General features: G+C 36.4%; 1 protein-coding gene and 1 long non-coding RNA gene across 7 annotated transcripts in view; one reads left to right on the forward strand and one right to left on the reverse strand.

Annotated features, from left to right (window-relative positions):
• LOC130153288 (uncharacterized) overlaps positions 1 to 237 on the reverse strand; it is a 28,981-nt gene extending 28,744 nt beyond the window's left edge. The window contains exon 1 of the long non-coding RNA XR_008823300.1: positions 111 to 237. This is a non-coding gene — a long non-coding RNA (uncharacterized LOC130153288). The remainder of the gene's footprint in view (positions 1 to 110) is intronic.
• Positions 1 to 27,886, forward strand: ICE2 (interactor of little elongation complex ELL subunit 2). Of its 6 annotated transcripts, XM_056347864.1 has the most exons (17): positions 488 to 599; positions 1,005 to 1,109; positions 3,453 to 3,496; positions 3,669 to 3,936; positions 5,085 to 5,204; positions 6,759 to 6,893; positions 7,252 to 7,368; positions 8,890 to 9,049; positions 11,033 to 11,217; positions 11,722 to 12,673; positions 14,797 to 14,975; positions 16,392 to 16,521; positions 22,019 to 22,103; positions 22,200 to 22,250; positions 23,330 to 23,588; positions 25,751 to 25,924; positions 26,034 to 27,886. In XM_056347864.1, the coding sequence occupies exons 4-17, from the start codon at positions 3,730 to 3,732 to the stop codon at positions 26,223 to 26,225; spliced, it is 2,946 nt and encodes a 981-aa protein (XP_056203839.1). In that variant the 5' UTR covers positions 488 to 599; positions 1,005 to 1,109; positions 3,453 to 3,496; positions 3,669 to 3,729; the 3' UTR covers positions 26,226 to 27,886. The 6 variants fall into 6 exon arrangements, with proteins under 6 accessions (XP_056203835.1, XP_056203840.1, XP_056203838.1 ...); XM_056347860.1 differs by lacking the exons at positions 488 to 599; positions 3,453 to 3,496 and adding an exon at positions 1 to 113; XM_056347863.1 differs by lacking the exons at positions 488 to 599; positions 3,453 to 3,496 and adding an exon at positions 314 to 446.
• Positions 27,887 to 27,970: the final 84 nt, after the last annotated feature.

Consider the following 27,970-nt stretch of genomic DNA (forward strand, 5'->3'; position numbering starts at 1 on the left):
GATTGGCTAATGCCGTGAGGCAGGCTCCCGCGCGGCGGAGAGAGGAGGACCGGGCGAATACGCTTCCCTGAGCGGCCTGTCAAGATGGCGGGCAGAGGGCAGCTGCTGACCTGGTGAGTGCGCTCCCCCGCTCCCCCTCAGCCAGCAGGCGAGTCTGCGGGGCGGGAGATGTCCCCGCGTTCCGCCTGCTCCGCCAAGGGAAGGAGGCGCACGGCGGCAGCGGGCCGGGCCTGCGGCCCCGCCCCGCCGCGGCGGGAAGCGAGAGGCGGGAGGGGGAGGGCGTCCGCCCGGGGGAGGGCCGAGCCGTGCCTGGGTTCATGGGCCCTCACCGTGAGGGACGGCTCAGTAATGCACGGCCACGGTGCGGGGTTAGGGCCGGGGCGTTGTGCTTGTTCTTATACGAAAAGCCCTACAATGAGGTAATTCGGCTTTTTAAGTCTAGAGAGGTGAGTTGGGTTTGAATTAGTTCATTCGTGAGAAAGGCGGAAATATATTTCTCCTCATGCCTTTCAGAATAGTTTGGGAAGATTGGCGTTGTGTAAGCCCCGTGCACTGGAAGGGCTATATTAAATAAGTGAATAAACAAGAGAGGTTAGAAGGTAAGTTCTGCGTAGAAGACAAAATATCTCTTTTCTGAAAAATTAAAACCAAGATTTCTATATTTTTCTCAAAATTCCAGCAAGTTCAACTCAGTGATTGGTTTTGATTAATGAACATCTGAAAGCATGTAACTCCATCAGAATTTCACCGTATCTACAATTTATATTCTATATTAATGAAATTGCGCTTTTTTGGACTGTGAAGAACACATGTATTTTACTGTTGAAAGACAGTAGGAATTAAACAGTATATATGTAACTTCCATAAAAAGGGAAAATGAACACTGTAGATAGCCCTTTTTTTTTAAAAAAAATAATTCTGTGCTCTGGTTCTCGGGCAGATGTGGCCTTTAATTTTCTGTGTATTGCAATGTTCATGTTTTGTTTTTTATTTTTTATTATCAGGGATATTTCACCAAAAAATGGCATTGAAGTATTTTTCTCACATGAAATTTATGAAAAATATTCATTGGCTCCAAGCCTCTCTGAACTGTGGCGTTTATCAAACAGGTATATTCTGCTATTTTATAATTTTCTGCTGTCTGTCATCATCCTGTTGATAAATATCCTTACTGTTTTGGGGGAAAGCTGCTTATTATCCAGCGTGCAAGGATTTGTTACTGATGCCTTGCTCCAGCAGTTGGTCTGTGCTTTACCTATTGGAAACCTCTGAAAGCAGGAAGAATTTAGGTTAGGTTGGGACCACTGGTCTTTTGTGTCTTTTGGGGGGTGGGATGGAGCTTGGGTTATTTTTTGGGGGTGGCGCTAGTTGTTTTTTGCTTCCATTTACATACCAATGAGGGATGAAGTTTGAGCCACACTTTTTGACTGGTCACGGTAAGGATCCTGTAACCCATGAACCAGACCTAATTCTTTTTAGAAACTGATGTCTTGCTGTCTGTCTGTGTCTTCTCACTTTGTAGAAGGCTGACAATAGTGTACACTGAAAGCCTTTTTACTTGTATCTTTTGGAAGTAGCTAACACTGTTTACACAGATCCAACAGCATCTCGGGTGCAGTGGAGATGCAATTAATTCCTTGAGTAATGAAGAAACTGTAGAGTATTATCTGAAAAATGGGAAATGAAATTATGTGAATACCCGTGGTACAGATAGCATTGTTTGTGCAGTTTTGACATCTTTATTTTCTTAAGTTGAGGCAGTAGAATCAACATTTGTTTCACATAGTGAAAAACATGGCTCATGCTGCTGGGTTTCAAAAGTTGGAGGACTGTATTTAGGGTATTGGGGTTTTTTAAGAAGTTGTTAAGCTGGTAGGGAGGTACAAGTGACAAGTGGATGAACCTTCACACCCCAAAGAATGTGGATGGGAGACCAAAGTAGCTACTGTGCTCTAAGTGAGGAGTCCAGCATGTGGAGAAACAATTTGTTCTGGAGGAGATGATATATTTTTATGAACTGACACTGGGAATGCACATTAGAAGGGAGTACCTGCCTATGTCACGTGAGTCTCTCTATCTCATGTCTTCAGCTAAAGAAGGCTTTTCTTGTTCATCTGTTGGATGAGCACAGCCCTCACAGCTTGCTACTGGGTACACTGGGTATTACTGTAGGATTATTCCTTTAGATGATGTAGAAAAAGTGTTTCTGGAGTAGACGTGACTGCACTCAAGAGTGGGATTGTGTTCAGTTGTGTAGGGTAGACATGGGTTTATAGCAAGAAGAGAGGCTGCAACCAGAAAAATTTGTAAATTGGTAGAACCAGGTTGTGTCGCCATAGTCAAGAGAAAGGAACCTGTTGGGACAAATGTGAAAGTAAAAACTGGAGGAAATTGTCGATTTTTATATTGGGGTTTCTGATAGAGAACACACACTTCACTAAATATCTTACTGTAGAAGCTGTGAAGGCAGGTTGCTGATAAAATGAAGAGGAAAAATTTTAAACTATCAGCTCAAATAAAGTATAATGCTGTAAATATGGACAGAAAAGCTCTGTCAGATTATTTTGGTTTGCACCCTGATGAAGACTATGACAGTACTGCATACTGAAATGATCTTGATGTGCTGCCATTCCATTCCGTGCTGAATATAGCCAATTTAAGCTGCTAGAATTTCTTTATGTTCCTACATTGGCATATCTGAGTCAGCATCTTGTCGCTGCTGCAGCTTAATTAAATTTGCCAGTTTGTGCCGTGAGGATGGACACATTCTCATATTCAGAGAGACAGCTGTGAAGTATTATTAAGAACTGTGGACGTGATACTGCTGGGTTTGAATGACACTTGAGATGTTTTCTACTGCTGAAATCGTATCTTAAAAATATGCTATTTCCAAGATCAGCAGTTAATGTTCATTTTGTTAACCTTAAATATTTTCTCTCTTAAGAACAGTTATTTTAAATAGAGCAGGGCTAAGATGGCCTTCATATACTGGAGTTGTTTTAAGAACTAGCTATATAATGTTACTTCCTCGTTGTTTTTAGGGCAGCTACGCCCCTTATTAGCCCAATATTATTTTTGGCAACTGATTTCCAGTTTAGAGTAGAAAAGGAAACTCTTGAATTGTGTACCTTTTTTTTGTGAGGAATTTCTATTGTTACAATTAAGTAGTTTTAATTTACTTATTTTACAATGAAAGAAAGGCTTTTTCTAGGTAAGTCTTTGTGCATTACTATCACAATTTTGACTCATAAGTTAGACCCTTCTGAGTGCAAACTCTTTCTGAACACCAGCCATCAGTGAATGACAAAATGTGGCAACTCTGTCTTTTTATTAATAATGTGTTTTCCCAGAAATTTGTTATTTAGCTTGTCACTTAAATATTGAGTATAAAGACTAATATATACACCATTTTGTTTAAAACAAACTTCTTTTTTTTTTTTTTTTTTAACCAGTGGCAAACCTGCAGTTGGTACTAAGGGTCAGTTAGATTGTCCAGGTAAGGTTTTAGAATAAGAAAATTCCTAAGACATAGACTAGGAATTCACATTGTACAGTATCTCACAGTGCATTTTGCTGGATTTGAAGTTTAGGCTTGCATGACTGCCTTTATTAATTCTGACAATTATTAATATTTATGTGAAAAGTTTAATTTATTACTTTTCTTTCAGAGAGGCAAAGAAAAATGTGGAGGCATTGGCAGACACTTCAGAAAACAAACAGACTTGTAGTATGCAGGCTGTGGATCCAGTTGAGGTGGAGGCTAAAAGCACAACTGATGATGATCCTTTTCCAGAACCTAGAGTTCCCTATCCATTTACCTCTTGTCTGACTGAGAAGGAGCAGAAAACATACTTATATCTGATGACTAAGTACTCAAAAAAAAGAAACCATTTTCAAGTTAACGCAGCAAGTCAAAGAGAATTATTCACATATCTGGTAAGTCTGCATATATGTACATACGAACATCAGAGTCATACAACTTTTTTATTAAAAAGAGTCAAGAAAAAGGTAACAAAAACATTTTTAAATTCAATTCATTGTGATTTCCTTTTAACATAGTATTATGAATGGTAATAAAGGTTTAAAGTGTAAGTGTTCAGGATAACGTTTTTTTAATGTAAATTGAAAGTGTGTTTGGTTATTTCATTGAAGGTGGGTGGGATTTTTTTGTGTGGATATTCTGTGTTTTAGTAGTAGTCTAAACAACTGGTGTTAAGTGTAGATCTTTGATAGTTGGTCAAACACACCCCCACTTTTTAATGAAAAGGTAGTTTAGTTACCTTACTGTGGTTGTAGCATTTCATAATGGCATGTAGCAGTCATGTATAGTGTTAGGAGATGGATACGTTTTTATATGATCTTTGACAGCACCCTGTAATGAGAACTTTCTTCATTAGCGTGTGAGGGGGCCTGTGCGTTGACCTTCTGTGCTTGCCACATCAGTGCTTATGGGAGTAGAAAGTCACAAGTTCACACTTGCTGCTTAGTCTCAGCAATGCTGTTTAAATAGCAGAAGGCTGTCTCATGTTGGTTGGAATTACCATTTCAGTTGAGTCCTATATAGTGTAATTAATTGGGAAGAGTTTTTGAGCCATTGCATTTGGTTTCCCATGCTTCCTTGTTAGTGCTAATTCCTTTATTTTATGCTGTAGCAATGGGAATGTCATTCCCAGGCAAATTAGTACCTACGATGTTGTTATTATATAATGTAATTGCTTATGAAGTCAGAGCTCAGGTATCTTTTTGATTCTGTCATGTAAACTTGCCCCAACAATGTCTTGTAACATTTCTTTTTATAAACCACCAGTGTATGATCAAGAGAAGCTTGCTGTTTGTTGGGGCATGGTGTTTCATTGGTTTGGGATTTACTCTATTTTAAGGAGATGGGCCTTGCAAAAAATTTTTTTACTTCAGTGAAACTCAACATATGCAAAGACTTGCCAAATTGAGCAGCAGGTAGAGTCTGCCTTATTTCATACCATCACCTGTACAGCCTCTCTAGAAATTTTGCTGGTTGCATACCTACCCTATAGGATTCCATTCTGTCCTAAAAAACTGGATTATTTTTTCCCCCTTCCCTCCAGCAAATGAAAGAAGTAGTAAACAACGAAACTGCAGAATTTATGAAATTTGCCCAAAACGCTGCAAAAAGCTGTGCTCAAGATTATGATGCCATCTCTGAAGATGCACTGCGTTATACTGAGGTAATTACCAATACTGTGTTTAATTCCTTTTCTTAAATAATCTTATTAGATTCATGATTAAAGATACAGAGGAGCTGCTCATGGAATCTGATAATTCCTGAACTTCTGCTGATTCTATGTTGGGATGAGACGTGAGAAGTTGCCATTTCCCTTAGTCTGTGCAGCATGGTCTGGCCCACAGTTTATTGTAGCCGTTAAGATACGATATCTTTTGATATCATGTGTGTTCACTGAATGCAACACTCAACAAAGTTTTAGTCGTTAATTAAGTAAATGACATATTTTTATTTGGAAGGGAGAAATTGCATTTTAAGTGTGCATTTACGTTTACAAGCTGCTCCTAAGTATACGCTGTTGGACAGAATGTTAAGCTTTCCTCCATAGTAGCGTGTTACAAAGTGACTTTAATCAGAGGTTACTCAGGCTTTAATCATCATTATCTGCAAGTTCATGCTGTGTTAAATACTCACTCTGATTCTAAAATTAAACATGAATGCAACTTTATATATCATTCTTGGTTTAATAGTACATTTCAGGAAAAGAATTCCAGAATACAGGTTCATTAAACTTTCCCATCAGTGGGTTGATTTGCTCTTGCTTGTTTTTTCTCATAGTGTCTTGTCTTAATTGAAGTGCCCTACCTTCATACTTTTTGTTAAATTTTTAGTCTTTTCTAGTAAGTGCTGCATCACTTTTTTTGCGGAATAAAACATAATAATAAATGCGTTTACCAGAGAGTAGAGCATTAAGTTAAATTCAGAAGGATTGTTTCTATTCCACCATAAACTTATGTGTTTTTTCATGTACAAGGTAAATTTGTTCTGCAATTAACACATGGTTTGGGCACATGTGAGGACACAAATTTATCTTTTTTTTTCTAAAAATTGAGATTGGCTTAGTAATTTTATATCTTACATTTCTGCCTATTTTTTAGAGTTGGCTTGTCGTCAGGTCACAAAATGTGTCTCCAAGTCCTGTTTATAGTTAAGTTGGTATCTGGAGTTAAAAATGAAGTGGAGACCAATATGTAAATACTTGCAGAAATAACTCATTTGACATGAAGGCAAGTTTCAACACATACAGAATCTTCCTGTGTCTTTCCCTTTGTGACTTTTACCTAGGCCTGGTGTAAATTAGTTAGTAACATAAAAAAATACTGGTCCCTCTAAAAGCCAAGGTAAATAAGTTTAACTGAAAAGAATTACCTGATTTAGCACAGTTCGACACTAAACTCTTTTTTTTTTATGATTGGTCTGAGACGGTACATAGGTTGTTAGCTCCTCATATGAAGAGTTGAGGAGCATTTAGGATGTTTCAGTTCTGATACCAGTGATTATAAGTTTACTATAGAGTTGTACTGGTATCTCTAAGTTTTTAAATACTGTCTTTAACTGGAAAAGTTGAATAAGCCTGTTGGCAGTAATTTGCTAGATGTATCTGTATTCTCTTCAGAAGGTGTGTGCAAATGCAACTTGCAACTGCAGAAAAAAGCTTTTGAAAATTAAAACCTTATGAAAGATAAAATGTATAAACTACTTTTTCTTTGTATGTTAGGAATTATTACGTGCTTGTATTGGACATGTGCAAAAATATCCTGAGTTCTACACTCTCCAGGAGATCACAAGTATCATGGGAGGAAAGTTTCATACACAGTTGACCTTTAGGCTGGAAAAAAATCTTCTTGTAATGGTAATATCATACGTATTGTTTTGGTGTTACTTTCAAATAACTAGAATTATGTCTGGATTGTGTTATGCCAGGATTCAGGGGTTTTTACAAGTACTACTCAATTCTTGGGTTGGGAATTATAATTTATAATTGTTAATGAAAATTTTAAGTAAATTATTTTGGTAGTAAAGGCTGTTAACACCCTTTTATTGTATGTTAGCAGTAAAAAGGTTAAAATAATAGTAGGTTTTTTTAATATAATGCTAACTTCGTAATGTACTTGCATAAATTCTTAGTATTTTTCAGTATAAGAATTGCAATATTGGGTCAGCATGATTTCAGTTAAAGCTATTTTCTGATACGGCTTGATTTCTTCAAGGGTACAGCGAGACGTGGTAAAACAGCTTTCCCTACTATGCCTGTTCAGCTGCCCACAGATTATAAAACAGTTACATCTATTATAACTCCAGAAGAAAAGGCTTCTATTATGCACAATGTAAGTAATTTTTTATTGTAATTTTTAAGGCATATTTTGTAGAGAAGAGCAATTTGGTTCTTTTTATGTGGCAGCATTAAGTTTCTTCTCCGTGCTCCCCCCTCCCCCGCGCAATCTTGCACATCTTGTACCATAGGAACATACACTGTATTACTAATTTGTCTAGTATTTCATTTATAGCAATCACACTGCCCTCTTCAAATGTTGGGTTATTATCTTTTAGACCTAGTGCCTTTTGAAGGAAGGGAACCTCTGTTCCCTCAATGAAACAGTAGAGGGGTCCTTAAATTGGCACACACTGAGTGAAATCTAGACAAATTTTTTATCACAGTGTTGTTGCTTTTAAATTTTGCTTTGCAATTTCTAAGCTGGCCTGTATGAATGTGTAAACACACATATGAATGCATGTAGGTGTAACGGCTTCTGATTGAAGAAAGAAGTCCTGAGGGTAAGAAGAAATACTTCAAACTGTCTAGTTCTCTGAAAAGTCGATCAGGTTAGCTTACCCTGGGAATTTCTTTTGCTAAACAGCATAAGCTCCATTTCAGAGTTCAACAATTTTTAGAGTCCATTCCACCTTACCATTAAATATCCAGTGTTTCTTTTTGTGTTCTTCTGCAGAGAAAATCAATGAGTTTTTCATTCTGTAGAACTCGGGTTTTGTGACTGTTTATTCCAGATAATTTGTTAGCCACTATTTTAAGGACTTTGTTCACATACCAAAACCCACACTTTCAACAGAGGCACTGTGATTGCAAAGACACTTTTGCTTAAGAAAGTAGCAGAGATGACACAGGAGAATAATATATGCCTCAAGAGATGTTATAGCTATAAACAGAGAACATTTATGATCATGTCTCAGGTGGCAGAAAAAAGAACACAGCTAGATTTTTCTTATTTCTCTCTCATGGTCCTCATTCTCCTGGGTTTCTGTTATCTCTCCTCCCACCTCATGAGCATTCCTAGCTTCCTTTCTTCATGGAAACCTGTAGTCATAATGTTTAACAATTACATAATTTAAATTCTGAATTTGTATTCTTCATGGTTTTGTATTTGTTTTAAGATTCTTTATCTGTATTCAAACAACTGTGCAGTTTTAACCATACTTTAATGTTATATGTGTTTATTGTGCTATTACTTAACTCCTAAGACCATCTCTAATATATGTGAGTTAATAGGTTGGTTGGTTGGGGGGGGGGGGCCGTTCTGCAATACATTCCATAGTTCATGATCACCCAAATTCCTATTCAACCGTGTAAATTGATTTAATAGGAATGAACTGAAAGGTACAAGTTAAAGTATATTTTGTCATGCTGCAAGGTGGATGCATAAGATTCAGCCAAAAACTTTCAGGGAATCTTTTGCTTTTTCATTTGACTCTGAAGCCTGGCACTGCAGTGATTTTTTGGGGGAGGCAGGGTTTAATCCATGTTTGTTTGGGCGTTTTCTTATTAGTTGAAATTTTTGTGTGTATTTCTTTAAAAAAAGTTCATTTTTTGACGGTGTTTTTTTTTTGTTTAGGATATTAGTTCAGATTCAAATGCAGAAAAACTTGCTTTGAAATACTGTCCTCAAGTTGTTTTAAGTAACCAATCGTTATTTACTTTACTGAATAATCATGGACTAAACTACAAGGAACAATGGGAAATTCCAGTCTGCATTAAAATGATGCCTGTTGCAGGTATAGTATGGTTTTGTTACAAAAATTATGGTTTTGTCTATGAAGATCTTTATATATTCTCATAATCCTTTTTGAGCAGACTGAAGGACAGGAAATTAGAAAATCCAGTAAAACCAACTGTGGGAAAGTGGAAGGTAGTCTGATTTAGTTCACAGAATAATAGAATAGTTTAATTTGGGTTTTGTTTTAAAAAAGAAAGCAGCTAAGATTAATGAAAACTGTAAACTCAGATTTTTACCTTTTCTGGAGAAGCAGCAGTCTAGAATGCAGCTGTAAGAAAATAGTTTCTCTGAAGTAATTCCATGTTTTTAATTTAAGAAACCAAAGTAAGTAATAAAATTTGACTGACTTTAATTCACACAGCTTAAAGGGCAAAAATCTGAAGTTTGTGGTTTTCAGCTGTCATCTGGTAAGGAGTCAGACACCTCTGTGTTGTAAAGAAAAATGTTTAATTTAGTTGAAGTTATTGTAAGAAATGAACTTTAAAAAAATCCATTGCTATAGTTTGTCCTCTGTTTTGCAAGGAGGGAAGCTGACAGCAAGGTCATTTCATAGTTTTCTATACCTTGTTCCACCTTGTTACTGAGAATAGTAACAACCTCTAGAGGTATCATCATTAACATTGAATTCGGACATACAGCTATTTTCTACTTGGAAAAAAAATCAGTTAAATGCCCTTCTGCTTTTCAAAACTGTAAGCTCTGCTCCTTGGAAAGGAAACTGAAGCTGTTAAAACTATCATATGAACTGATTTCAGTAAGCTAAAAAAGAGAAATCCTGAACTTTTATGAAAAAACAGAGAGCAAGCATTTTCTGGAATTAAATGGACCTATTTACATTATAGAATAATGAATAAATAATGAATGTCCATGGAGATTGCTCTTCCCAACTGCAACAAAAATTGTTTTGAGTAAACTGATTTACTCATCTGAATGCTATACTTGAGCTGTCAAGTACTCCACTAGTAATCTAAATACAGATTTCCTCTCTTGTTCTTTTTTTTAATTTTAAGTACACGAGGTATTTTTTTCATGATGAGTGTTTATCATGATTGTTGTCTTAGAATGTCCACGTTGTGTGCATTTCACACAAATCTGTATAGCAGACTTTTGGATAGTAGTAAATAAGCTGTCAAATATCGGTAAATCTTAGAAATTTTGCACTTTTCTACATGCAATTAAACTACTTATCTGTAAAGATATGCCTGACTCATTTTATGTATCAATTTTACAGTCTTTAATTTTTAGGCTAAAAGATAACACCTAAAGGGCATTCAGAATATGTTAGATATATATATAGTGTTTCTTGAAAGGGGTTCTCCTTCCTTTTGCACCTTCCCTCTTGCATTAATTATGGGGGGTTTTCATCCACAGATTTTTTTTTTTAAGACAGTGATACTATGTTCACGACGTGCCTTTGCTTTCTTTATAATATTGGTACTGCTGTTACTTTTGAATGAATCTATAGATGATTCATATGTGGTTTAAGGTGTAAACAAAAGAGTGGGGCAGCAGAGCCCAGACATAGCTATTGATTAGAAGAAAAATAAACTGCAGCCATCACTTTTGGCCAATGAGACTTTTAAAAAAAATATTATTTTTTTTTTTGGAGGTTCATCAAAGGAAGGCGAAAGATCTTTTTGGAAAACAGAACACATTTGATGATATAATGCTGTATAAGGAATGATGAATCCCAAATTCTTATTTTACAAATTCTTTATTTAGAACTGCATTTAAAATATGATCGACTGTTAATGTGGTGTGTATCGCTGCTGCGGGTTCTTAATAATTCACACTGTATCTGGACATATTTCTATTTTCTGTTGTTAATGAATGAGAGGATAGTTTTTCATTTTTCCTAGTATGAAAATGGAATGGATTTGACTGGAATTGGAAGTCAAAAGATCTATTATTTAAATTATACTACAGTCTTTTTTTTTTCTTTAATTTAATTTGTATTCAATCTCTACCTGTTCTTGAAAAGGTAGCAAACCAGCTAAGGTGGTTTATGTTGATTCACCTCTGCTGAGAAAGGAAATGACAGTAAGAGAGAGGAACCAAATCTTCCATGACATTCCAATGGACTTCCTAGCAACCAAAGCATCTTATGTTTTGATTTCGAATGTGTTGATGGACAAACCAGCTGAGGACAGTCTATTTCAGTGGGATGTATGTAGCTTCACCTCTTCTTACAAACAAACAAAACCAAAAGCCTATGTTATAATTGCAGAGTTACTTGTTCTGTGATAATGAAGGAAAATTTAGGTTTCCTGTTGGTAGTTTTTCTACTGCAGAATTACAGACCCTATGTTTTAAAATGTCTGTCTAGTTCCTTTAAATGCTTCTAATACATTGGCATTTCAGCTTTAGTTTACTTAGTTAAAATGCATTTTGATCAGTTCATTTAAGTGGGAAAAGTTCTATGACCTTTATTTCTCTTTTGAAAGCCCTTTCAACTCCTAGGAGTTAAGATACTCTATGTTCAACACAGGAGTTCGTTTTGCTTTTTTTTCAAATACTACCCTTCTCAGCCAACATACCAAAATATGGATAGCAGAACATTTTTCATGTTTTCAATGTGACAGTGTCTCATTTGTGATTAACACATTCTAATTTTTGGTTTGGTTTAGTTTTGTTTTTTTAATACTATTATTTTTTCCTCCCTGTGTTAAGATGTCTTCTGATACTTACCAGTGCAGGAAGATTCCTCCTCCAAATGACACAGGGATGGACTTTGATGATGATGTTACAGAACTGGAAACTTTTGGAGCAACTGTCAAACTCTCAAAAACTTCTAAAATGGAAAGTACTTTTCCTACAGTTAGTAACACTGCTAAAGTTTTATCACAAGACCTAAAAATGGGGAAAAAAAATACATCCACCATAAGTGGTGGAGATGAAGAAGGAAAAAACACCATTTCTGGTGATTCAGCATGTGCCAGCATGCAGCTTCCATCATTAGATGGCATTCTGTGCTTCAGCTCTGAAGAAAATTCATCTCATAAAAGCCTTAATTCGGAGGAGGTAGGACTGAACGAAGCACAGCATGTCATGACCAAAGAAGTATTGGACAATGAAACAAAGCTAAGTATGCTATCTAATGCTGTTAGTTACAAGAGAGAGTCTGATGCTACTCAGAAAAATGAGACTTACGCTTCTTTATGCAGTAGTGACACGGATGAAGAGCGTTTGATAATTGATACAGAATGTAAAAACACCGATTGTTGCAAAAGAACTGTACCAAATACTGTTTCTCATACCTCAGCAGAGACTGCCAGATCACTTTCCCCCACCCACATTCCATTAGCAAGCATGACAGATTGCACAGATACCGTGGATCAGGGAAACAATGCCTCCAGAAAGCCTACCAGAAAGTTGTCCAAAGAATTTGATCCTGTCGGACAGATTTTGAAAATGCAAACTGAACTTCTCAAGTCACCTTCCCATAAAGCTCATGAGCAACCAGTGGTGAGCTGTGATGGTTCTAGTGCTACGCCAGCCCATGTGCATCAGTCTCCAAAACTATTGGTGACCTCCAGCACAGAAACTGTGCCAGCCGCTGCCTCAAATCCCAGCAGCTCGTCCAGAAATACATGGACTTCGCTTTTTCAGGGCATGTCAAAGAGTAAGTAATTGAGTGCATTGTGTAAGGAGTAAAATTTTAAAATGTTTTTCTGTAAAATTTTACCGAAATTCTAACTCCTTCATCTGAAGAGCATCCCAATAGTACCTCTGTTACATTTATTTGGATATGTGATTTAAAGTTGGGTTTGGTTGGGGGCAGGGGGAGGTATTTAACAATACGCTTCTCTGTCTTACCCACAGAAAGAAGCTGTTTGTCCATGGAGTGCATGTGAAATACTGTTTTATTTAGAGAAACATAGTTGTTATACACAAGATTTTTAGGCAAGGAAAAGAAATAACTTAGTAGTGAGAAGAGTTACTTTCTGAGTTTCTTCAGAAATTCAAATATTTGAGTAGTCTGGTCTACAAAGATAGTTTCTTGCCAATCAAAAATGGAATTATTTTGCATTTCTTATAGAAGAAAAATTTATTCAAATTATGCAATTAAAACTTGAAAGAAAACTTGCAATTTCAGTGTCTAAGTTCTGAGCCTCCTAGTTCAGTTGCTTTCTATCTTAGCTCCTAGCAATCTGTTCCAGAAGACTAATGAGGACTCGCTACAAGCCACCTCCAAGTTTTCAGGCGTTTAGCTGGAAATTGAACCTATTCTACACCCAGACCTCAGCCAAGATCTAGAAATCTTGCGGATCATGGAGACCATGAACTTTGAGGTTTTTCTCACGTGCCTGAGTTGCTTCTGCACTGTACAACCGAATTTAGCAACACTGCTGTGTTAGGTAAATTGACAGGAAAGCAGGCAGGTTGCATCAAGACAGGTAATATTTTTCTCAAAATACTTAATTCCAGTGCATGGATGCATTTTGGTGGGAAAACATGTTTCACTGTTGTTTTCTGACTAGCTGTACACTTGATCACATAGGAATGAATCTTAATTACTTTATCTGTAATGGAAACAGTTAACACAACTAAATCTGTTTTAGCTGAAATTGTGTAATCACTTCCTACATTTTTATCAGTTTCACTGAATTTTACTAGTCACTACAAGAGCACTTCTCCTCCCTCAGTTTGAAGAATTGAGCAGCATGATATTCTTTCAATTTCTCCTTTTCTTAAAAAGCCAGAGTATGAAATTCAGGTGCTTGATAATAGAGTTTGTTAGGTTGGGGTTTTTTTTCAAGAAAGGTAGGTAGTGAAACTTGTATTGCTAAGATGCTGCAATGTGACTATGAAAGAATAGAAAGCATACTGCTACAAATTAAAAGTTCCATAGCAATCTGATAAACACCTATGCATGTCTCTTTTGCAGAAAGCCAGAACTAAGTTAAATGTTTTCTTAATAAATTCTTTCTGGTCAGTTGGATGATAATATCTCACACAGTATACGTTAATTCAAAGATGCACAATAAACTCTAAATTTAATGTTGAATGTATTTATTCGTAGCACTACAGCAATGTCTATTTGTAGTTGTAGTTTTGACACGTATTTCCACATATCTGCAGGACAAAAACCAGAACTGGCTAAATTTTCAATAAATCTTAAGTTGGGATTTATCCTTGTTTAAGCATTTTGTTAAAATATCTCTACGGGATACAGGGATCTTTGTGAAACTACCTCAGAGCTGCACTTGGAGATCTAACATTTCTTTTGAATATGCGAGTATTGCAATTGAAGCGAACTCAGTTTGCAGCAGAGGCTTATGCTACCACCCAAACCTGAGGCTTGAGTGACTTCAGTAACTGCTAAAGGGGTGGCGGCTCTCAGGAGGCGTTCGCTGTAAACAGCAGCTTTGTCTCCTTCGTGCTGAGTCACTGGCTATAAAATCAGCTTTTGAACTCCATTTGTACAGGAATGGAGTCTCTCAGCTCTGTTTGTATAAGAAATCTAACGATTAGGATAAAATATGTGTGAATGTTTGAAAATACACTCTTTAGAAGTAACAGTGGACGTTTTCCAATTTTTTATTTTTTTTGTAATACGTAGGTGACTTCTTGTGCCTGATGAGATGGTTTTCACCCCATAATCTTACTTCAGAAACTCCTATTAAAAAAAACCAAAATAATTTTAAAACTCCACAAACCCTACTGCAAGAGAAGAAAGTTAATTAGCTTCATGGTAAAGAATGTATAAGCCTGTTGTTTTCTGGTTTATTTATTTTTCTGTAGGAAAGCTGCCAAATGAACTTCAGATGCTTGAAGAAGACCCCTCAGAGTATAAAGCACCTCAGGATGGCAACCTTGTGTATAAGCTATTCAGTTTGAATGATCTGTCGTTACTTGTGCGTTGCAGTGTGCAAAAAGTGAAGTCATTGCCACGGTACCATAAAAAGAAAAAAACTCAGAAGGTACAGATTTTGCTGTTAGCTTTTTGTTTTGTTTTTTTTAAAACAGTTGTGCTTGACTGGCATCTCTGGGATTCCCAGTCCTTCAGAGCATTTGTGTTCTCACTCAGACAATTAGTACGTTCAGATATAATTCTACAGTGTGTGTCTCCTTTAAAGTAAATATTTGCTGTAGGAAGAGAGAGAAGAATAGCTTGTGATTTCTTTAAACCTACTTGATTAGAAGATAAGCAAGTATGATTCTGCATTTTTTGACTATAACTGCATTACAGTAACATACATCTGTAATTATGTAAACTAATGTCAGTTTGAACTATTCTTTAGAAGTTAATGCAGTAATCAGGTTTTTGGCCCAAGGCTTTGAGGATGTACATGATCATAAATACTTTTAACAGGATTCAGCCTTGCTTTTATGCCTAGTTAAGCAGAGAAATAGGAGATAGAATGAACAACAGAGCACAAATTTTAATATAAAAGGGGCTCATATTCATTCTGCTTGAAAAGACTATGGTATATGTCTTAGCAAATCATTTGTCTTATGGAATAAAATGTTTTAAATGCAAGTGTAATCCAAATATTCTTGTAACATCAGGAGAAGGAAAGCTTATTCTGTAACTCTCAGTAACATTATTTTGTCCTCTGAATCATTCAACAAAAATGATACGGTTATCTTCCTCTCCAGAATAGGATACCATAATTATGGTAGGCAAGCATTTTGTGAGGTCTTTATGCTTTCTTGAAATGGAAATAGATCTTTGTTACTCTGATTATTTGCTGAGATTCCATGCTCAGAATCCTATTTTGAAAAAATGCCATCTCTTTCCTATTGATCCACTACTTAAAATGCCTATGAATAGCTGCTTATTTTATGAGAAACTGCACACTTTATTTTTTAAAATTCCTGCTGAAGTTTAAATTGTGATTTGTGAGTGAGAAGAAGCTTATATTTTCTGTTAGTGTTACTGCACGAAGGTTAGCCTCTGATTTCAAATGAGAGGCCAAGTATTAGGTTCTAATTTCAAGTGAGACAGACGAGGAGTAAGTGGCAGGATTCCACTAACAAAGAAATGTAACAACGTATTTTTTTCTTAAATTCCTGCAGAGGGCAGTAGAGCACCGAAGTGTGAACAGATTAATTAAGTTGCCTGGAAAAGTTACTTAGTGGCAAAATTTTATTGCTTGTAAAAGATTGCCTAGGCTGCTTTTTTCTTTTCACCTTCTTCTGTATAAATTCTCTGTAGTTTGAAGTTTGTACTGTGGGTTTCGTGGAATGTGAACCATCACACACAATCTGTGAAATGTCTTTGTTGCTTCAGATTTAGTGGAAGACTATGATGATTATCAACTACAAAATGTAGTTCAATTGTGGGTGTTTTGTGGATGGTGGGCGCTGATTTTTCATATATCTTCACTTTATAGATTACTCCAATGTTCCTGTTGCCAAAACTAGAATACCAAGCCTATTATGGTGTTGAAGCTCTTACAGAAAGTGAAGTATGTCAGTTGTGGACAGAGAGTATGTTGCATTCTGAATGCTTATTTTATATTGGTAAGTTTATGTGTTGATTTTTGCTTAAGAAACATGTATGTCTGAATATTCATAGAATAACAGAAGAGAAAAATATTTATATTAAAGGTATATTCCATATCTCCTTATTTATTTTAAGTTTCTAATTCTGTTTTTCACATTTATCTTATGCTCTTTTTTAAAAATTTCTGTTGGGTGGTAGATGAAGATATGTCAGTTTTGGTTTTAGATGAATAGCGTCCAGTAATCTTCGTTTTCAAGAACAGCATTTATTTGCTTTTCAAAGACAAATGTAAGTGTGAATTTAGTTCTGTGAGGTCAGTAATCTTCATGACTTAGTGCATCTTTGGTTTTGGGACGGAATTTTTTGGTGTTATTTTAATGAATTATATACAATATGAATTATTGCATGAGTGGTAAAAATATTTCTTGATTAAATGTGAGATAGATAGATAGGTATATCTTATCAATTTAAATACTTTTGTTATTACATACCAAAATAGAAGACAAACAGAGGATCAGATGTATGGCTCAGAGGATACAGATTCCTTGGCCTTGTAGTATGGGGAAAGGTCAAATGTTATTTATTTTTCTTTGAAAACAGGCAATAATGTTTGTATTTCTACACTGATAGTGTGGAGACAGAAAAGATACAAGAGTGAGGAAAACCAAGCAAGATTAGGGCTAAACCAAGTTCTGTCATTCAGCTATAAGAGAAATTACGTCCTTTGAAAACAGTATACATGTGCCTCGTATCTAAGGCACTGGAAACAATTTTCTGGCTTTACAGAACCGAAATCCTAACAGGAAGAAGAATAATGCATAGTTTAAGTTTATTGAAAGCCTCTTTCCATAGCTATGATATTCCACAGGATTTTTGATCACTGAATGATCTTGCTTACACACATTTTCCAGGTTTTCTGTCATCCGCATCTAACTGATCCATGAAATTTAATTTCCTAATATGTGATATAACTTGAAACATCCCTGTCATGTTATTCCTTGTGCTGTATCATGCAGCAGATGGAAACAGGAGATAATGTAGAATCTGTGAATGAGAAGTAACATACATTCAGTGAGAATGAAGCAGGAAATGACAAATCTTGTGTACAAAAGACGACACCTTTAATACAGAGTACAGAAAATAAACTTACAATAAAACAGGGATAAAAAGCATGGAAATATTAGCAGAAAGGTATCTTACTTGTAAAGGCCACTTATCCAAAATCCATAAACCAAGCACGCTAGGAATGCAATGTTATAAGGAAAGTTTCACTAACAAATGTCCTGTAGAAAATGCTATATTCATGTTTGTACAATGACATTTTAAGCATCAGAAAAGTTCTGATGTCTATTAGGATACATATGTTCTGTAAAGAAATTAAAATTATGCATATAAAGAATATGGCCAGATTATTTTAACAACTTTTTCAACATATGGAAAGCTCTCTGATAGCAATTCTCCTGTAATTAATAAGATTTTAAAAGGGAAAATCTGCCATGAGGTGGTTAGTCAAAATGCTTTTTAGAATATGTTTGGCACTTGCTACGGAGTGCGGGCAATCCCATTTGTACAGTGAATGAATGTTCTGTCAGTGGGGACTGCCTTGCTTTCCTGTTGTAGAAAAAATTCTGGTTTTTATGGTTGCTAAGGCAGCAGTTGTGGCCTGTGGTTGTCTACCCTTTCCACTTGTGCACTGAATTACACTTTTGCTGTTGGTGGCTCACATCAGAATACTGTTTTTGAAATCCTGAGTTCTCTTTTCTGATTTTTGCATAGAAGCTTTGCATCCTCTTATAGAATTGTAAGTTTTCTGTGGAATCTGATATATTTTGCAGTAATAGTTTTGCCAACTGCATCTTTGTCTGCTGTCCATATTTAATGAAAATAATGGTTTTTAAAATTAAATTTTTAGAATAAAATATGAAAAAGCTATTTGCTGTGGGTTTTCCTTCTCTAAAAAAATCCCTCACAGAAAGAGAAATAACACAGGTAGTTCTCCATTTCTAATTATATCTTAATGTACAGTACTGAAGCATTTCTTGCTTTTTTTTTTTAACAAGCAGAACAGTATACTGAATTGCACTGTAATTCCACTGTAGAAAATTTTATCAAAATTTATTATTTCCAGATTCACAAGCTGCATGAGGAAATATGAAACTGTAGGAAGAAGGCTAATCTGTTTAGGAAGTACACAAACTGAAAGAATTTGTGTTTTATCTGATCTCCCATCAGTTACAGGATACTTAACATACTGCTTACGTGCAGAAGTTTGCAGACAGCCAACACCCCTTTTTACAGAGGCTCTGAGGAGAGTAGAAGAAAGCAGGCTACGTGCTGCAGGATTTGTTCTGGCATAAATGGCCATCCCTTTCTGATACAGAGGTTCCAGTGTATCCTTTGTAGATAACTGCTAGCCGTGAAAGGGGCACAGAGCCCTAGGCTGGAAGGATTCAGTGGCCTGCCCTCCGAAACACTCTTGTGTGCTTGGGATAAAAAGTCATTGGGATTAAGAAACACATTTATTCCAGTGATGTTTCTTTGTCAGCTCTTGGATGTGCTGCTTCCAACAGCAAACCCTGGCGTCCACAGGGGTTTTCCTTTTGCGTGCTCTGAAGGAACACAGGATTACTGTGGGTTGTCACTGTCCTGCACAGTAAATTAGAATTCCCAGCATGACCCCTTCCCACTACAATTTACAATTAAAAAAAATATTCTGCTGCAAATACAGAATTGGACTCAGCAGTCACCAAGTTTTGATACTGACAGAATATGTGATTTATTTAGCTAGGCAAATTGAAGACTGCAGGTTTTCGGTAATAGAGGTAGGTAAAAAGATGTACATGGAAGTAACTGATCTGTTCTACGAGAGAGCATCTACCCCAGCTTTTAATAGGGAACTGTTATAATGTTCTGCTTGGGGATTCTTTGAGAAACATTGCAAGGTAGCTGTGAATTTCTGCCTTTCAGTTTGTATTTATGAGGAGCTGTGAAAAATACAATGTCACAACTGATGCAGAGTGCTCTTGGCAACGGAAAGCTTTGTCCTGAAACTCCACCCTAAAAGAATGGCCCCTGATAATAAACCTGTATTGTGGACAACTTAAAATAGGGTGAATATCTCATTTTTCATTAGCCTGATACCTGAAAGTAAGACTACTGCTATCATGTATTTGGTGTAAGCAGAAAGACAGAATTGAGCTCTCAGATCATACTATAATTTACGTGAAAGATCATGTACTGTAATAAAGGAATTTTTAAATCAGCCATAGTAGAGCCGCAGACTTACTGCTTTTTAAAATTTACCCCACAGTATGACATGAAAGTATGGAGTAACTGTTTGAAAACTGTGATCTTACCACTACTAACACAGTACCTACAAGTCTCAGTTTTGAGACTACAGAGATCTTAAGTGAAGACTCTAAAGTTTTGAGCGTGTGGCAGACCTCTCAGTATTAAATTAGCTTAGGAGTTCCTGGGTCTTGAAAAAACTTGATTCACTGTCTCAACGATCTTTTGTATTGCCAAATACATATGGATGGACCTTGGTCTGTGCCCGGTAATTGTCTGGCGTTGTTCTTCAGTGTTGTATCCCTCTGTGGCTGAGGGAGAAATCTCCCAGCTCAGCACAGTGACTCAGCAGTGCTGCCGACTCAGGAAATGAGGAGAAAAGCAGGTGTAACTACAGCCTCCTGCGGAAGTTGCAAGGAGTGATATTTACTTGAATTTGTTATTCTGTGTGTTCTCAAAGAAGGCAGGGCTTGCACAAAAGCAGAGGTATTATCATCAAACAGAAGAGTGCTGTCCTCCTCTCGCTAGTAGAGCGCGCCTTGCTCAGTTGTTGATTTAAAGTCTCCTTGCTACTCAGATAGGAAATCCTGCATCAGCAAAGGGAGCAATCTCTGTGACGTGTTTCCCAAATAAGATATTGTATTTGATCTAAGCAGTAAATAAAGTAGTGATAAGATTTGCTAGTTAATGGGAACACTTTATCCTGACCATTATTCACTTATTTGCATTAAGCGCCTATGCAAAACTTACTGCAAAAAGTAGTTAACCTTCACTTGGCTAGGATAATATTGGCCTTTAAATTACGATTATTTGAAAATTATTTGAAAAAATGGGTTGGAAAGAAGTACTTACTGTATGGGTGACTTACTGAATGTCAAGTGTTTCAGTCACTTCTCAAATACAAGATATAGTAATATAAACCAGGTATAAGTAGTTCATAGATCTCCTCCCCCCCCCCCCCCAGCTATGCTGTCAATGAGTTTAGAAATGGAGAAATTTCTGATCTGAGGACAGGTTATAAGGAATAGAGAACACAAACAATTTTGTGTTGTGGGTTGGTGGTTTGACAGAGTTCCTTTTCCTCTAGTCAGCAATGCAGAATATTAAATCTAGATGCTTAGTCTTGCACAAAATACCAGTAACAAGAAAAGTAACAAATGTACAGTGTTTAAAAGAAATGAGTTGTCCTGGTGCTTTTTTTTTATTTATTTATTAAAATGAGAGTTCTTACTTGGTGTTCTTACGCATCACATAACAAATTGCTAGTAATGTTTAGCTTGGAATGTGAAGTGCTTTGGTTTAGCAGTTTTAACTGTACAATTGAGGCATTTACTGTAGTAAGGCAGTAAATTCCACTGAGTAGGTCGTATTTTATTATGCTGCCTTTTCTTCATCCTCCCTGTGGGAGCTGGAGTAGAACAGATTTCTGAGAAAACCTTAGCATGAGAGAGAACCTGAAGGTAACACGTGGTCACAACATCAGCGTACAAGATGTGCTCATGATCTTTATTGCTTATCAAGTGAAAAAGTGGGCTACACTGTTCTTGTTAGCTTTTATTTTAAAAATGTAATGGAGAGAGCTTTGAACCGTTGCTCCTAGATATGTCAAAGACAAGTAGTCTTTAATGATTTGCCATGAACGAGGCCTGAACCGTAAATGGTTTTGGGTTTGGGGTTTTGTTTGGGGTTGGTTTGTTGGTGGGGTTTTTTTGGTTTTGTTTTTTGGGGTTGTTTTTTTTTTGGGGGGGGGGGGGGGGGGGGAATTCAAGAGACAAAGGTACAGAATTCCCAGAAAATCAAATAATACAATTGTCTAACATATCAGAATATCAAATATATTGGTCTCAAAAGTAAACTTGTTGTAAAAGATGAACATTCGTGATGGGTCCAGTAAGGAGGCGTAGTGGTAAGGATCAAAAGAACTTGAGAAGATACAAACTAACTGATGAGATAATGGCAAAATGAGGTTGTAGATCTCAGACATCGTGCAAGACGTAAGATTTGCTGGAGTCATGGGCATCTCCTTGACTTAGAAAGTCAGCCCAAATACAGATGTCTGTACTGAAGCAGCTAGATATTTTACGTTGTGCAAAATTGATAAATACTTTTCACTGTTCTACACTGTAAAAGAGCAAAACTTATTCCTTTTAAAATCCACTAAGTTTGCAAATTAGGCTTTTGCATTTGTTTTATTTTTTGTGTATTAATCAAATTAATATTTTTCAGGACGTATTGATGCTTTTACATCAAAACTTATTATGCTAGAAAAGATTTCTCCAGAAATTTTAAGAGAAAAACTTGGAATGATTAAGTGAGTATTTTTAGTAGGGTATTTTAGCAATGAATGTGAAACCCTAACAAGCCTTGCAGGTTACTCCTTTTGTATTTTTTTTTTCTTTTTTTGTAGGCCTGCAAATTCATTAAATATACTTCATCACATTTTGAAGAAAGTGTCCGAGTAAGTGTTCTGTTCTGATTCATTGTATTTGCAACATGACCCAGCTCATCCTATTTCTTCTGTATGCTTGTCTGCTCTTTGATCTTTATTACTTTAGATACATGAACTATTTTACAGGTTCCTTTAGGTCTAGCATAGTATAATGCAGTACGGTGTAAAAATGTGCTTGAGATTACAGGTTTTGTATAAATTATGCAAAAGAATAAGGACTTGATTTTTATGAACCACTTGTTCAGGAGAGGAGGCTGAACATATCTGAGATGATTAACAGTTCACAGGAGTGAGTTGTAGTATTATTTTATGTAATCTTATGTATGTGTAATATAAAGCATTATGTAATATTATACGTATGTAATATAGAATTTATGTGGGTTTTGTTAGTCTTTTTGCTTAATTTGCAGAATTAATACTGTTTGTGTTCCGATCTGCTTAGCTTGACTTACACGAGCATATGCCTTTTTCTGTACAATGTCGCAACCTTTCTCTTGCTTTCATGTATTTTTTAGCTACTTCAAGGCTTTTGGTTTGCAAGTATCTTTTAATTTTTTTCTGAAGCAAGTTTCTTGCGCTGTGTGTGAAGGCTCTTAATTTGAATTACAGAAGACTTTTCCTTCATAATTTCTATAGCTTTGTGTTTTGTGGCTGAGATTTTTGATATGAGCAGTTCAGTTGATATTTATCTTCCTGAAAAACTGTTTAATCCTGTATGTATTTAAAGCTCGTCTGTTTTTTGTGTCTGTGTCCATATATGCATTATGCTTTGTAAGGCGCTGGTTAAAGAATTGCCAAATATGGATGGTTTTCAGTGTATGCTTCAATGCTATGTTGAATGCATACAATCTGTGCACAGATGGTAATTAGTACATTATGAATATATTATAAATGCATAAATTAGTATGTATTTATCAATACAATTTAATTCATGCTTTGTCTCTAGTCTTTTTATAAAACAGGGACTGATAAGTAAGTATCTAAAGATGTTTTGCTTTTGCGTTCAAAACTTAGTAGCTATCCTGATCAAAGGAAACAAAATATATTATTTTAATGTCTTTGTTTTATTTTGAACTTTATTTCTTTAGTTTGCAGGAGGGCTCTTATTTATTGACTCATGCTGCAGGAGATTCATCAGTCGCAATCTACAAGAGTTCTCTTGACAAGACAACGAGAGCATCGTATAACTTACATAAAGCTCACTGTGATCTGCCTACTGTACCCGCCACTCTTTCAGTCCCATGGGTGCCACTAGATCCCAGCCTCCCTTTGCCCTATCACATGAATCATGGAAGAGTTCCATGCACCTTTCCACCTGCACCTCAGGAAGCCATGTGGAAACAGAAGGTCAGTATTACACTTGACAGAAAAGCAGATGAGCAGCTTTAAAATAATCTTGGGTTTCAGTCTCTTGGATATATAGCTAGTATATTTATCTGTCATCTTTGGGGGTCAGAGAGACCCTTTAGCGTTCTGGATCCACTACCAAGAATGGGAATACCTTTTCCCTGAAAAATATTTTGGATGAGCTTCATCTCACCTCCCTTTAAACATTACAGTATGGAAAAACAATGTTTAAGCTTACTGTGCTGTTAACAGAGAGAAATGGAATATTTTGTAAGATGCATCTCCACAACAGGATGAGCCTCTTAAGTAGATTGTTGGAGTCATGGTATAGAGTTGTCGTTTTTCTTTCAAATGACTACAGGAATAAAAATTATTAGCACAACTGTAAACAGGTAAAATCAGGTAAGGTGAATTCTGCCTTCAAGGTCTATTCCATTGAGCCTTTATTGCAGTTTATTGCAATTCACTGATACATTGTGTTGGGTTTATTAAAAATAATAATAATAATACACTTCCTCCCCCAGTTTGTGGCAAAATTCTTTCAAAATTAATTTTTTTATTTTTAATGTGAGCTATTAATGCTTATCAACAGCAAAAAGTGTGGAGCATTTGGCTTAATTAAATGCTTTGTAATTTAGAGGCTTGCATTACAGCTGAAACATAAAATATTTGCATTTATAAGAATTTTCTGATTTTGCCTCTGTGGTGGCACTTTTTGTTGATGTACTTCTTTTCTTCAATCAATTTCAGGAAGGAACTTTTTAACCTGGTTTCCTGGTTTTTCAGTCCCATCTTTGTCTCAATTTGTCTGTCTGTCTTTCCCACAGATCTTGAACTTTTCAGGCCATTTCAGCAGAAACTGATATCTTTTGGAGGCCTAAGATATTAACTTCTAACCTGCCTACTGAAAATAAGTAGCTGGGGAGGGATCCAGATTATGCTTCCTCTGTGGAGATGCCAGTCAGCACCCAACTGTTAATATTTGATACCCCGAATCTCATGCAGACAAGAGAGGTTGTATGCAAATCAGCCACACACACAAAATCAGCTACGTTACTAGGTGTGGGATAATCATATGGCAGTGCAGAAATCCAGCTGATGTTACCCTTTCCTGAAAGCTTAAATACTCTCCTCAGTCCCCTCATGCCACTCTGAAATCTTTTGTGTCTTAACTTATTAATTTCAGCAGCTAGGGTGGAGCATCTTGGATCCATTCTTGGTTGGTTGTAACTTTAAACAAGCTCATGTAGGGATAACAGTGATTCTCTGCAGCAAAAATGAGGTTTCCTTTTGGCCCTCTAAAGTATGCTAGCTCTGGCCGACAAATTGCTGTTGATCTCTGTCTCTGGTTGCTCTGAACTCCTTCACCTTTGCGGAAACTTCCCTCGCAATTCAGATGGCTTCCCAGGCATACAGAAACTTAAATCTCATTGGTATGCCATTCTCTATACAGCAACACATTTGTGACAATATATATGCAATACTGTTTCTAAAAAAAAAATTAAAAAATAAAAATAGTATGCTTTTTTGTCTAGAGGCATGAAGTACCTTAATTTAGGAAAACACAGTTTCTGTGTCTCAGACGTAAATACAAAATTTTGTGTGGATGGCTTACTCCTTTTTACTGAATGTGAACAACCTTACACAGCATTTGCTCTGCAGTTTTTTCAGAGTGCAGTTAAATCTAAAGAAATAAAATGTTGAATGTGAGCTTCCTTCCCGATATCATTAGGATAAGTAGCAATTAATACTGCCTAACATTTGGGTTTTGTTGCTGCTGGTTTTAAAACAGAATAGAATTTATTTTAAGAACAACTAATTGTCTTCATCTAAAGAAACTTTTAATAGAAATTTTATGGAAGCTTCTTAGAAATCCAGCCTGCTTTGTAATTTATGCTGGTGAATAAGTGATGCATATTGTGCTTTAGAAATTTCTCAGAGATCCAGTCTCAGCTCTAACATTTTGAACAGGTCGTACAACACTTTAAAAGTAAGAAATTTTTCTTACTTTTAATTTTTCTTCAGCCTGATTTACTTCTGTAAAAGCCACATGCGAACTGTGCCTGGCTGAGTGAACTCTGGGATGCTTTTCAGGCCTAGTTAGATATTTTAGCCACATCCTGACTTCATATGAGGGCAAAATAGTTGTGGTTCTGTTCCAGATTACCTCATGCACTTTGGTGTCTGCCAGAAGGGAATTCAGGCACATCGGCAAGAAAGAGGCAGGGCTGGTCAGATCCTGCTGGTGGCAGGAAGAGCAGCTGTGCCTGTCACCAGTCCAGATGTGGCCTCTGAGTCTGGCTGAATGGCAAGCAGTAGAAGGCAGTTCTTGGAAGGTAATTGTCTATGTTTGTGCTTAATGCAGATTTAAGATTGTTAATTCTAGTTTGTTTGTTTTCTTGTGGGTTTGTTGTTTTTTTTTATTCTCTCCCCATATGTGTGTAGATGACTGGGGCGAAGGGACGGTCTGACACACCCAGCGAGGGGAATCCAGTAGCTATGGAAACAAAAGGCAATCCAGCTAAGCCTGTTAGAAATGAAGGTGTGGCTACAAAGAAGCTGAAGAAGAATTACTGCAAACAAAGAATGATGAAGAAAAACTGGAAAAGGAAGTACAACAAAATGCAGCTGAAGTAGAAATAGCTGAACCATGCTGTGATAAGTATGGCCTGGAGAAGGACAAGACTAACAAAAAATCTGAGGCTTTCTTGCAGCTTCAAAGGAGCTGGAACGAGCTGGCAGGGGAAATGGCTCCATAGCTGAAACATTCCGTAAACCTTTAACCCTTTCTTACCTCAGTGGGCATATTTCAAGTGAAAATTTCAGATTCAATCAGAGGGGGGAAAAAGCGAGTGCCTGCAGCTGAGGTTAGGGGACAGAAGTATCTTCTGTTGGTCTCATTTTTGTAGAAAAACTACAGTTTGAAGAATGAAGCAGTGGTTGATGGTAATATCTGGTATCGCATAACAACAAGAAAAATAATTTTTCAGCTTTCTGAATTCTTCCAGAATCACTACAGATTTTTATTCTGACATATTTTTAAATTGTATTTTATTTTGTGTAATGTGCGGAAGGGAAACAACTTGGTTTAATTACTGAATCGTTTCAATGCACAGTATATGCCAGTTCTTAAATTACTTACAAAAATACATTTTCTTCTTAGGATGATGTAACGAATGAGGTTTGGGGAACAAAAGTGTGTTTATTTGAATAGTAAGAGCCATAAATTTGCACTAGGAAATTTACAAGTACAGCTAAATAGTTAAAATATGTATTTTTATGCTTCCCCAAAACCATTTCCAGAAATTGTTTGGATTCTGGCATTACTTCAAAAATGAATGTAGCAGTTATTCACTGTATTACTGAATGGCCACAGCCTAAATCTATTAAATTGCACACTGATATGCACTAGTGCTTACCTGAGGTATTAAGGTTTGCCTGGAGGAGCAAGTGATAGGATCAGGGCCTTCGTCATCATCCCAGAAACCCAACCAGACTATGCTGTACACCAGCAGTTTGCTTGAGATTTAGAGCCCAACTGACACGATGAAGTTAGGAAAAGAGAATACTTACATCTATGAAAAGGCCAGGCAATGGGATGACATGCAGTTTCCTAGCGAATATCAGTTGTGTGGTAAAATGGCAGTTTTGAATGTTAGTATGTAAATGCATTGTATTCTGTGGTGTTTTGGTAACTAACGTGACTGCTTGTGAGGGAGGATTGCTTTGCATTACAGCTGTTTTATGGGACAGGCTTTTAGTGTTTCATCAAACAGAATTTCAGCAGAAACAATCCTTGAAATTGAGAGTCAAAAATTACATTCTGTATCATCGCTTTTGTTTTGCATTTTCTGGATTTCTGCCTATACTTTCCTTTATTAAGAATATTGTTAGAAGAGTGCATGAATTCTTGAAAGCTACAAGAATTACTCCAATAAAATCTTTCCCATTTTTTCCTTTCAAACAACACAACTATTTAAAAATATCTGAGCCAATTTTTGTTTGGAACATGTTCTGGAGAGCTGTTTGTATGCGTGCTTAAACTGCTAACACAAAAAACAAAGGCCTTAAAGATATTCTTCCAAGTCTTTTGTTCAGACTAAAGATACCAAGTACACACATCTGATCAAGCATTCTTCTGCTCATGGGCTTGACATGAGAGATTCTAATGTCATAAAAGTATAAGTAAACTATTTAAATTGTTAACTGGAGCATACCTGTTTATAAAATCCTGAAGACAGTTTTTTTTAAAGCAGGCTTAAACAATGGAGGTATATTAAAAACCTTTCTATGTGAAATTCAAAGCATTTTCTGATATTTCCCTCTCACACACACTGTTAGCGCTATTTATAGTATTATTCGGTTTAATCCTTTTTTGGCCA

The sequence above is a fragment of the Falco biarmicus genome, chromosome 7, assembly GCF_023638135.1.
Source record: "Falco biarmicus isolate bFalBia1 chromosome 7, bFalBia1.pri, whole genome shotgun sequence".
NCBI classification, from domain to species: Eukaryota; Metazoa; Chordata; class Aves; order Falconiformes; family Falconidae; genus Falco; species Falco biarmicus.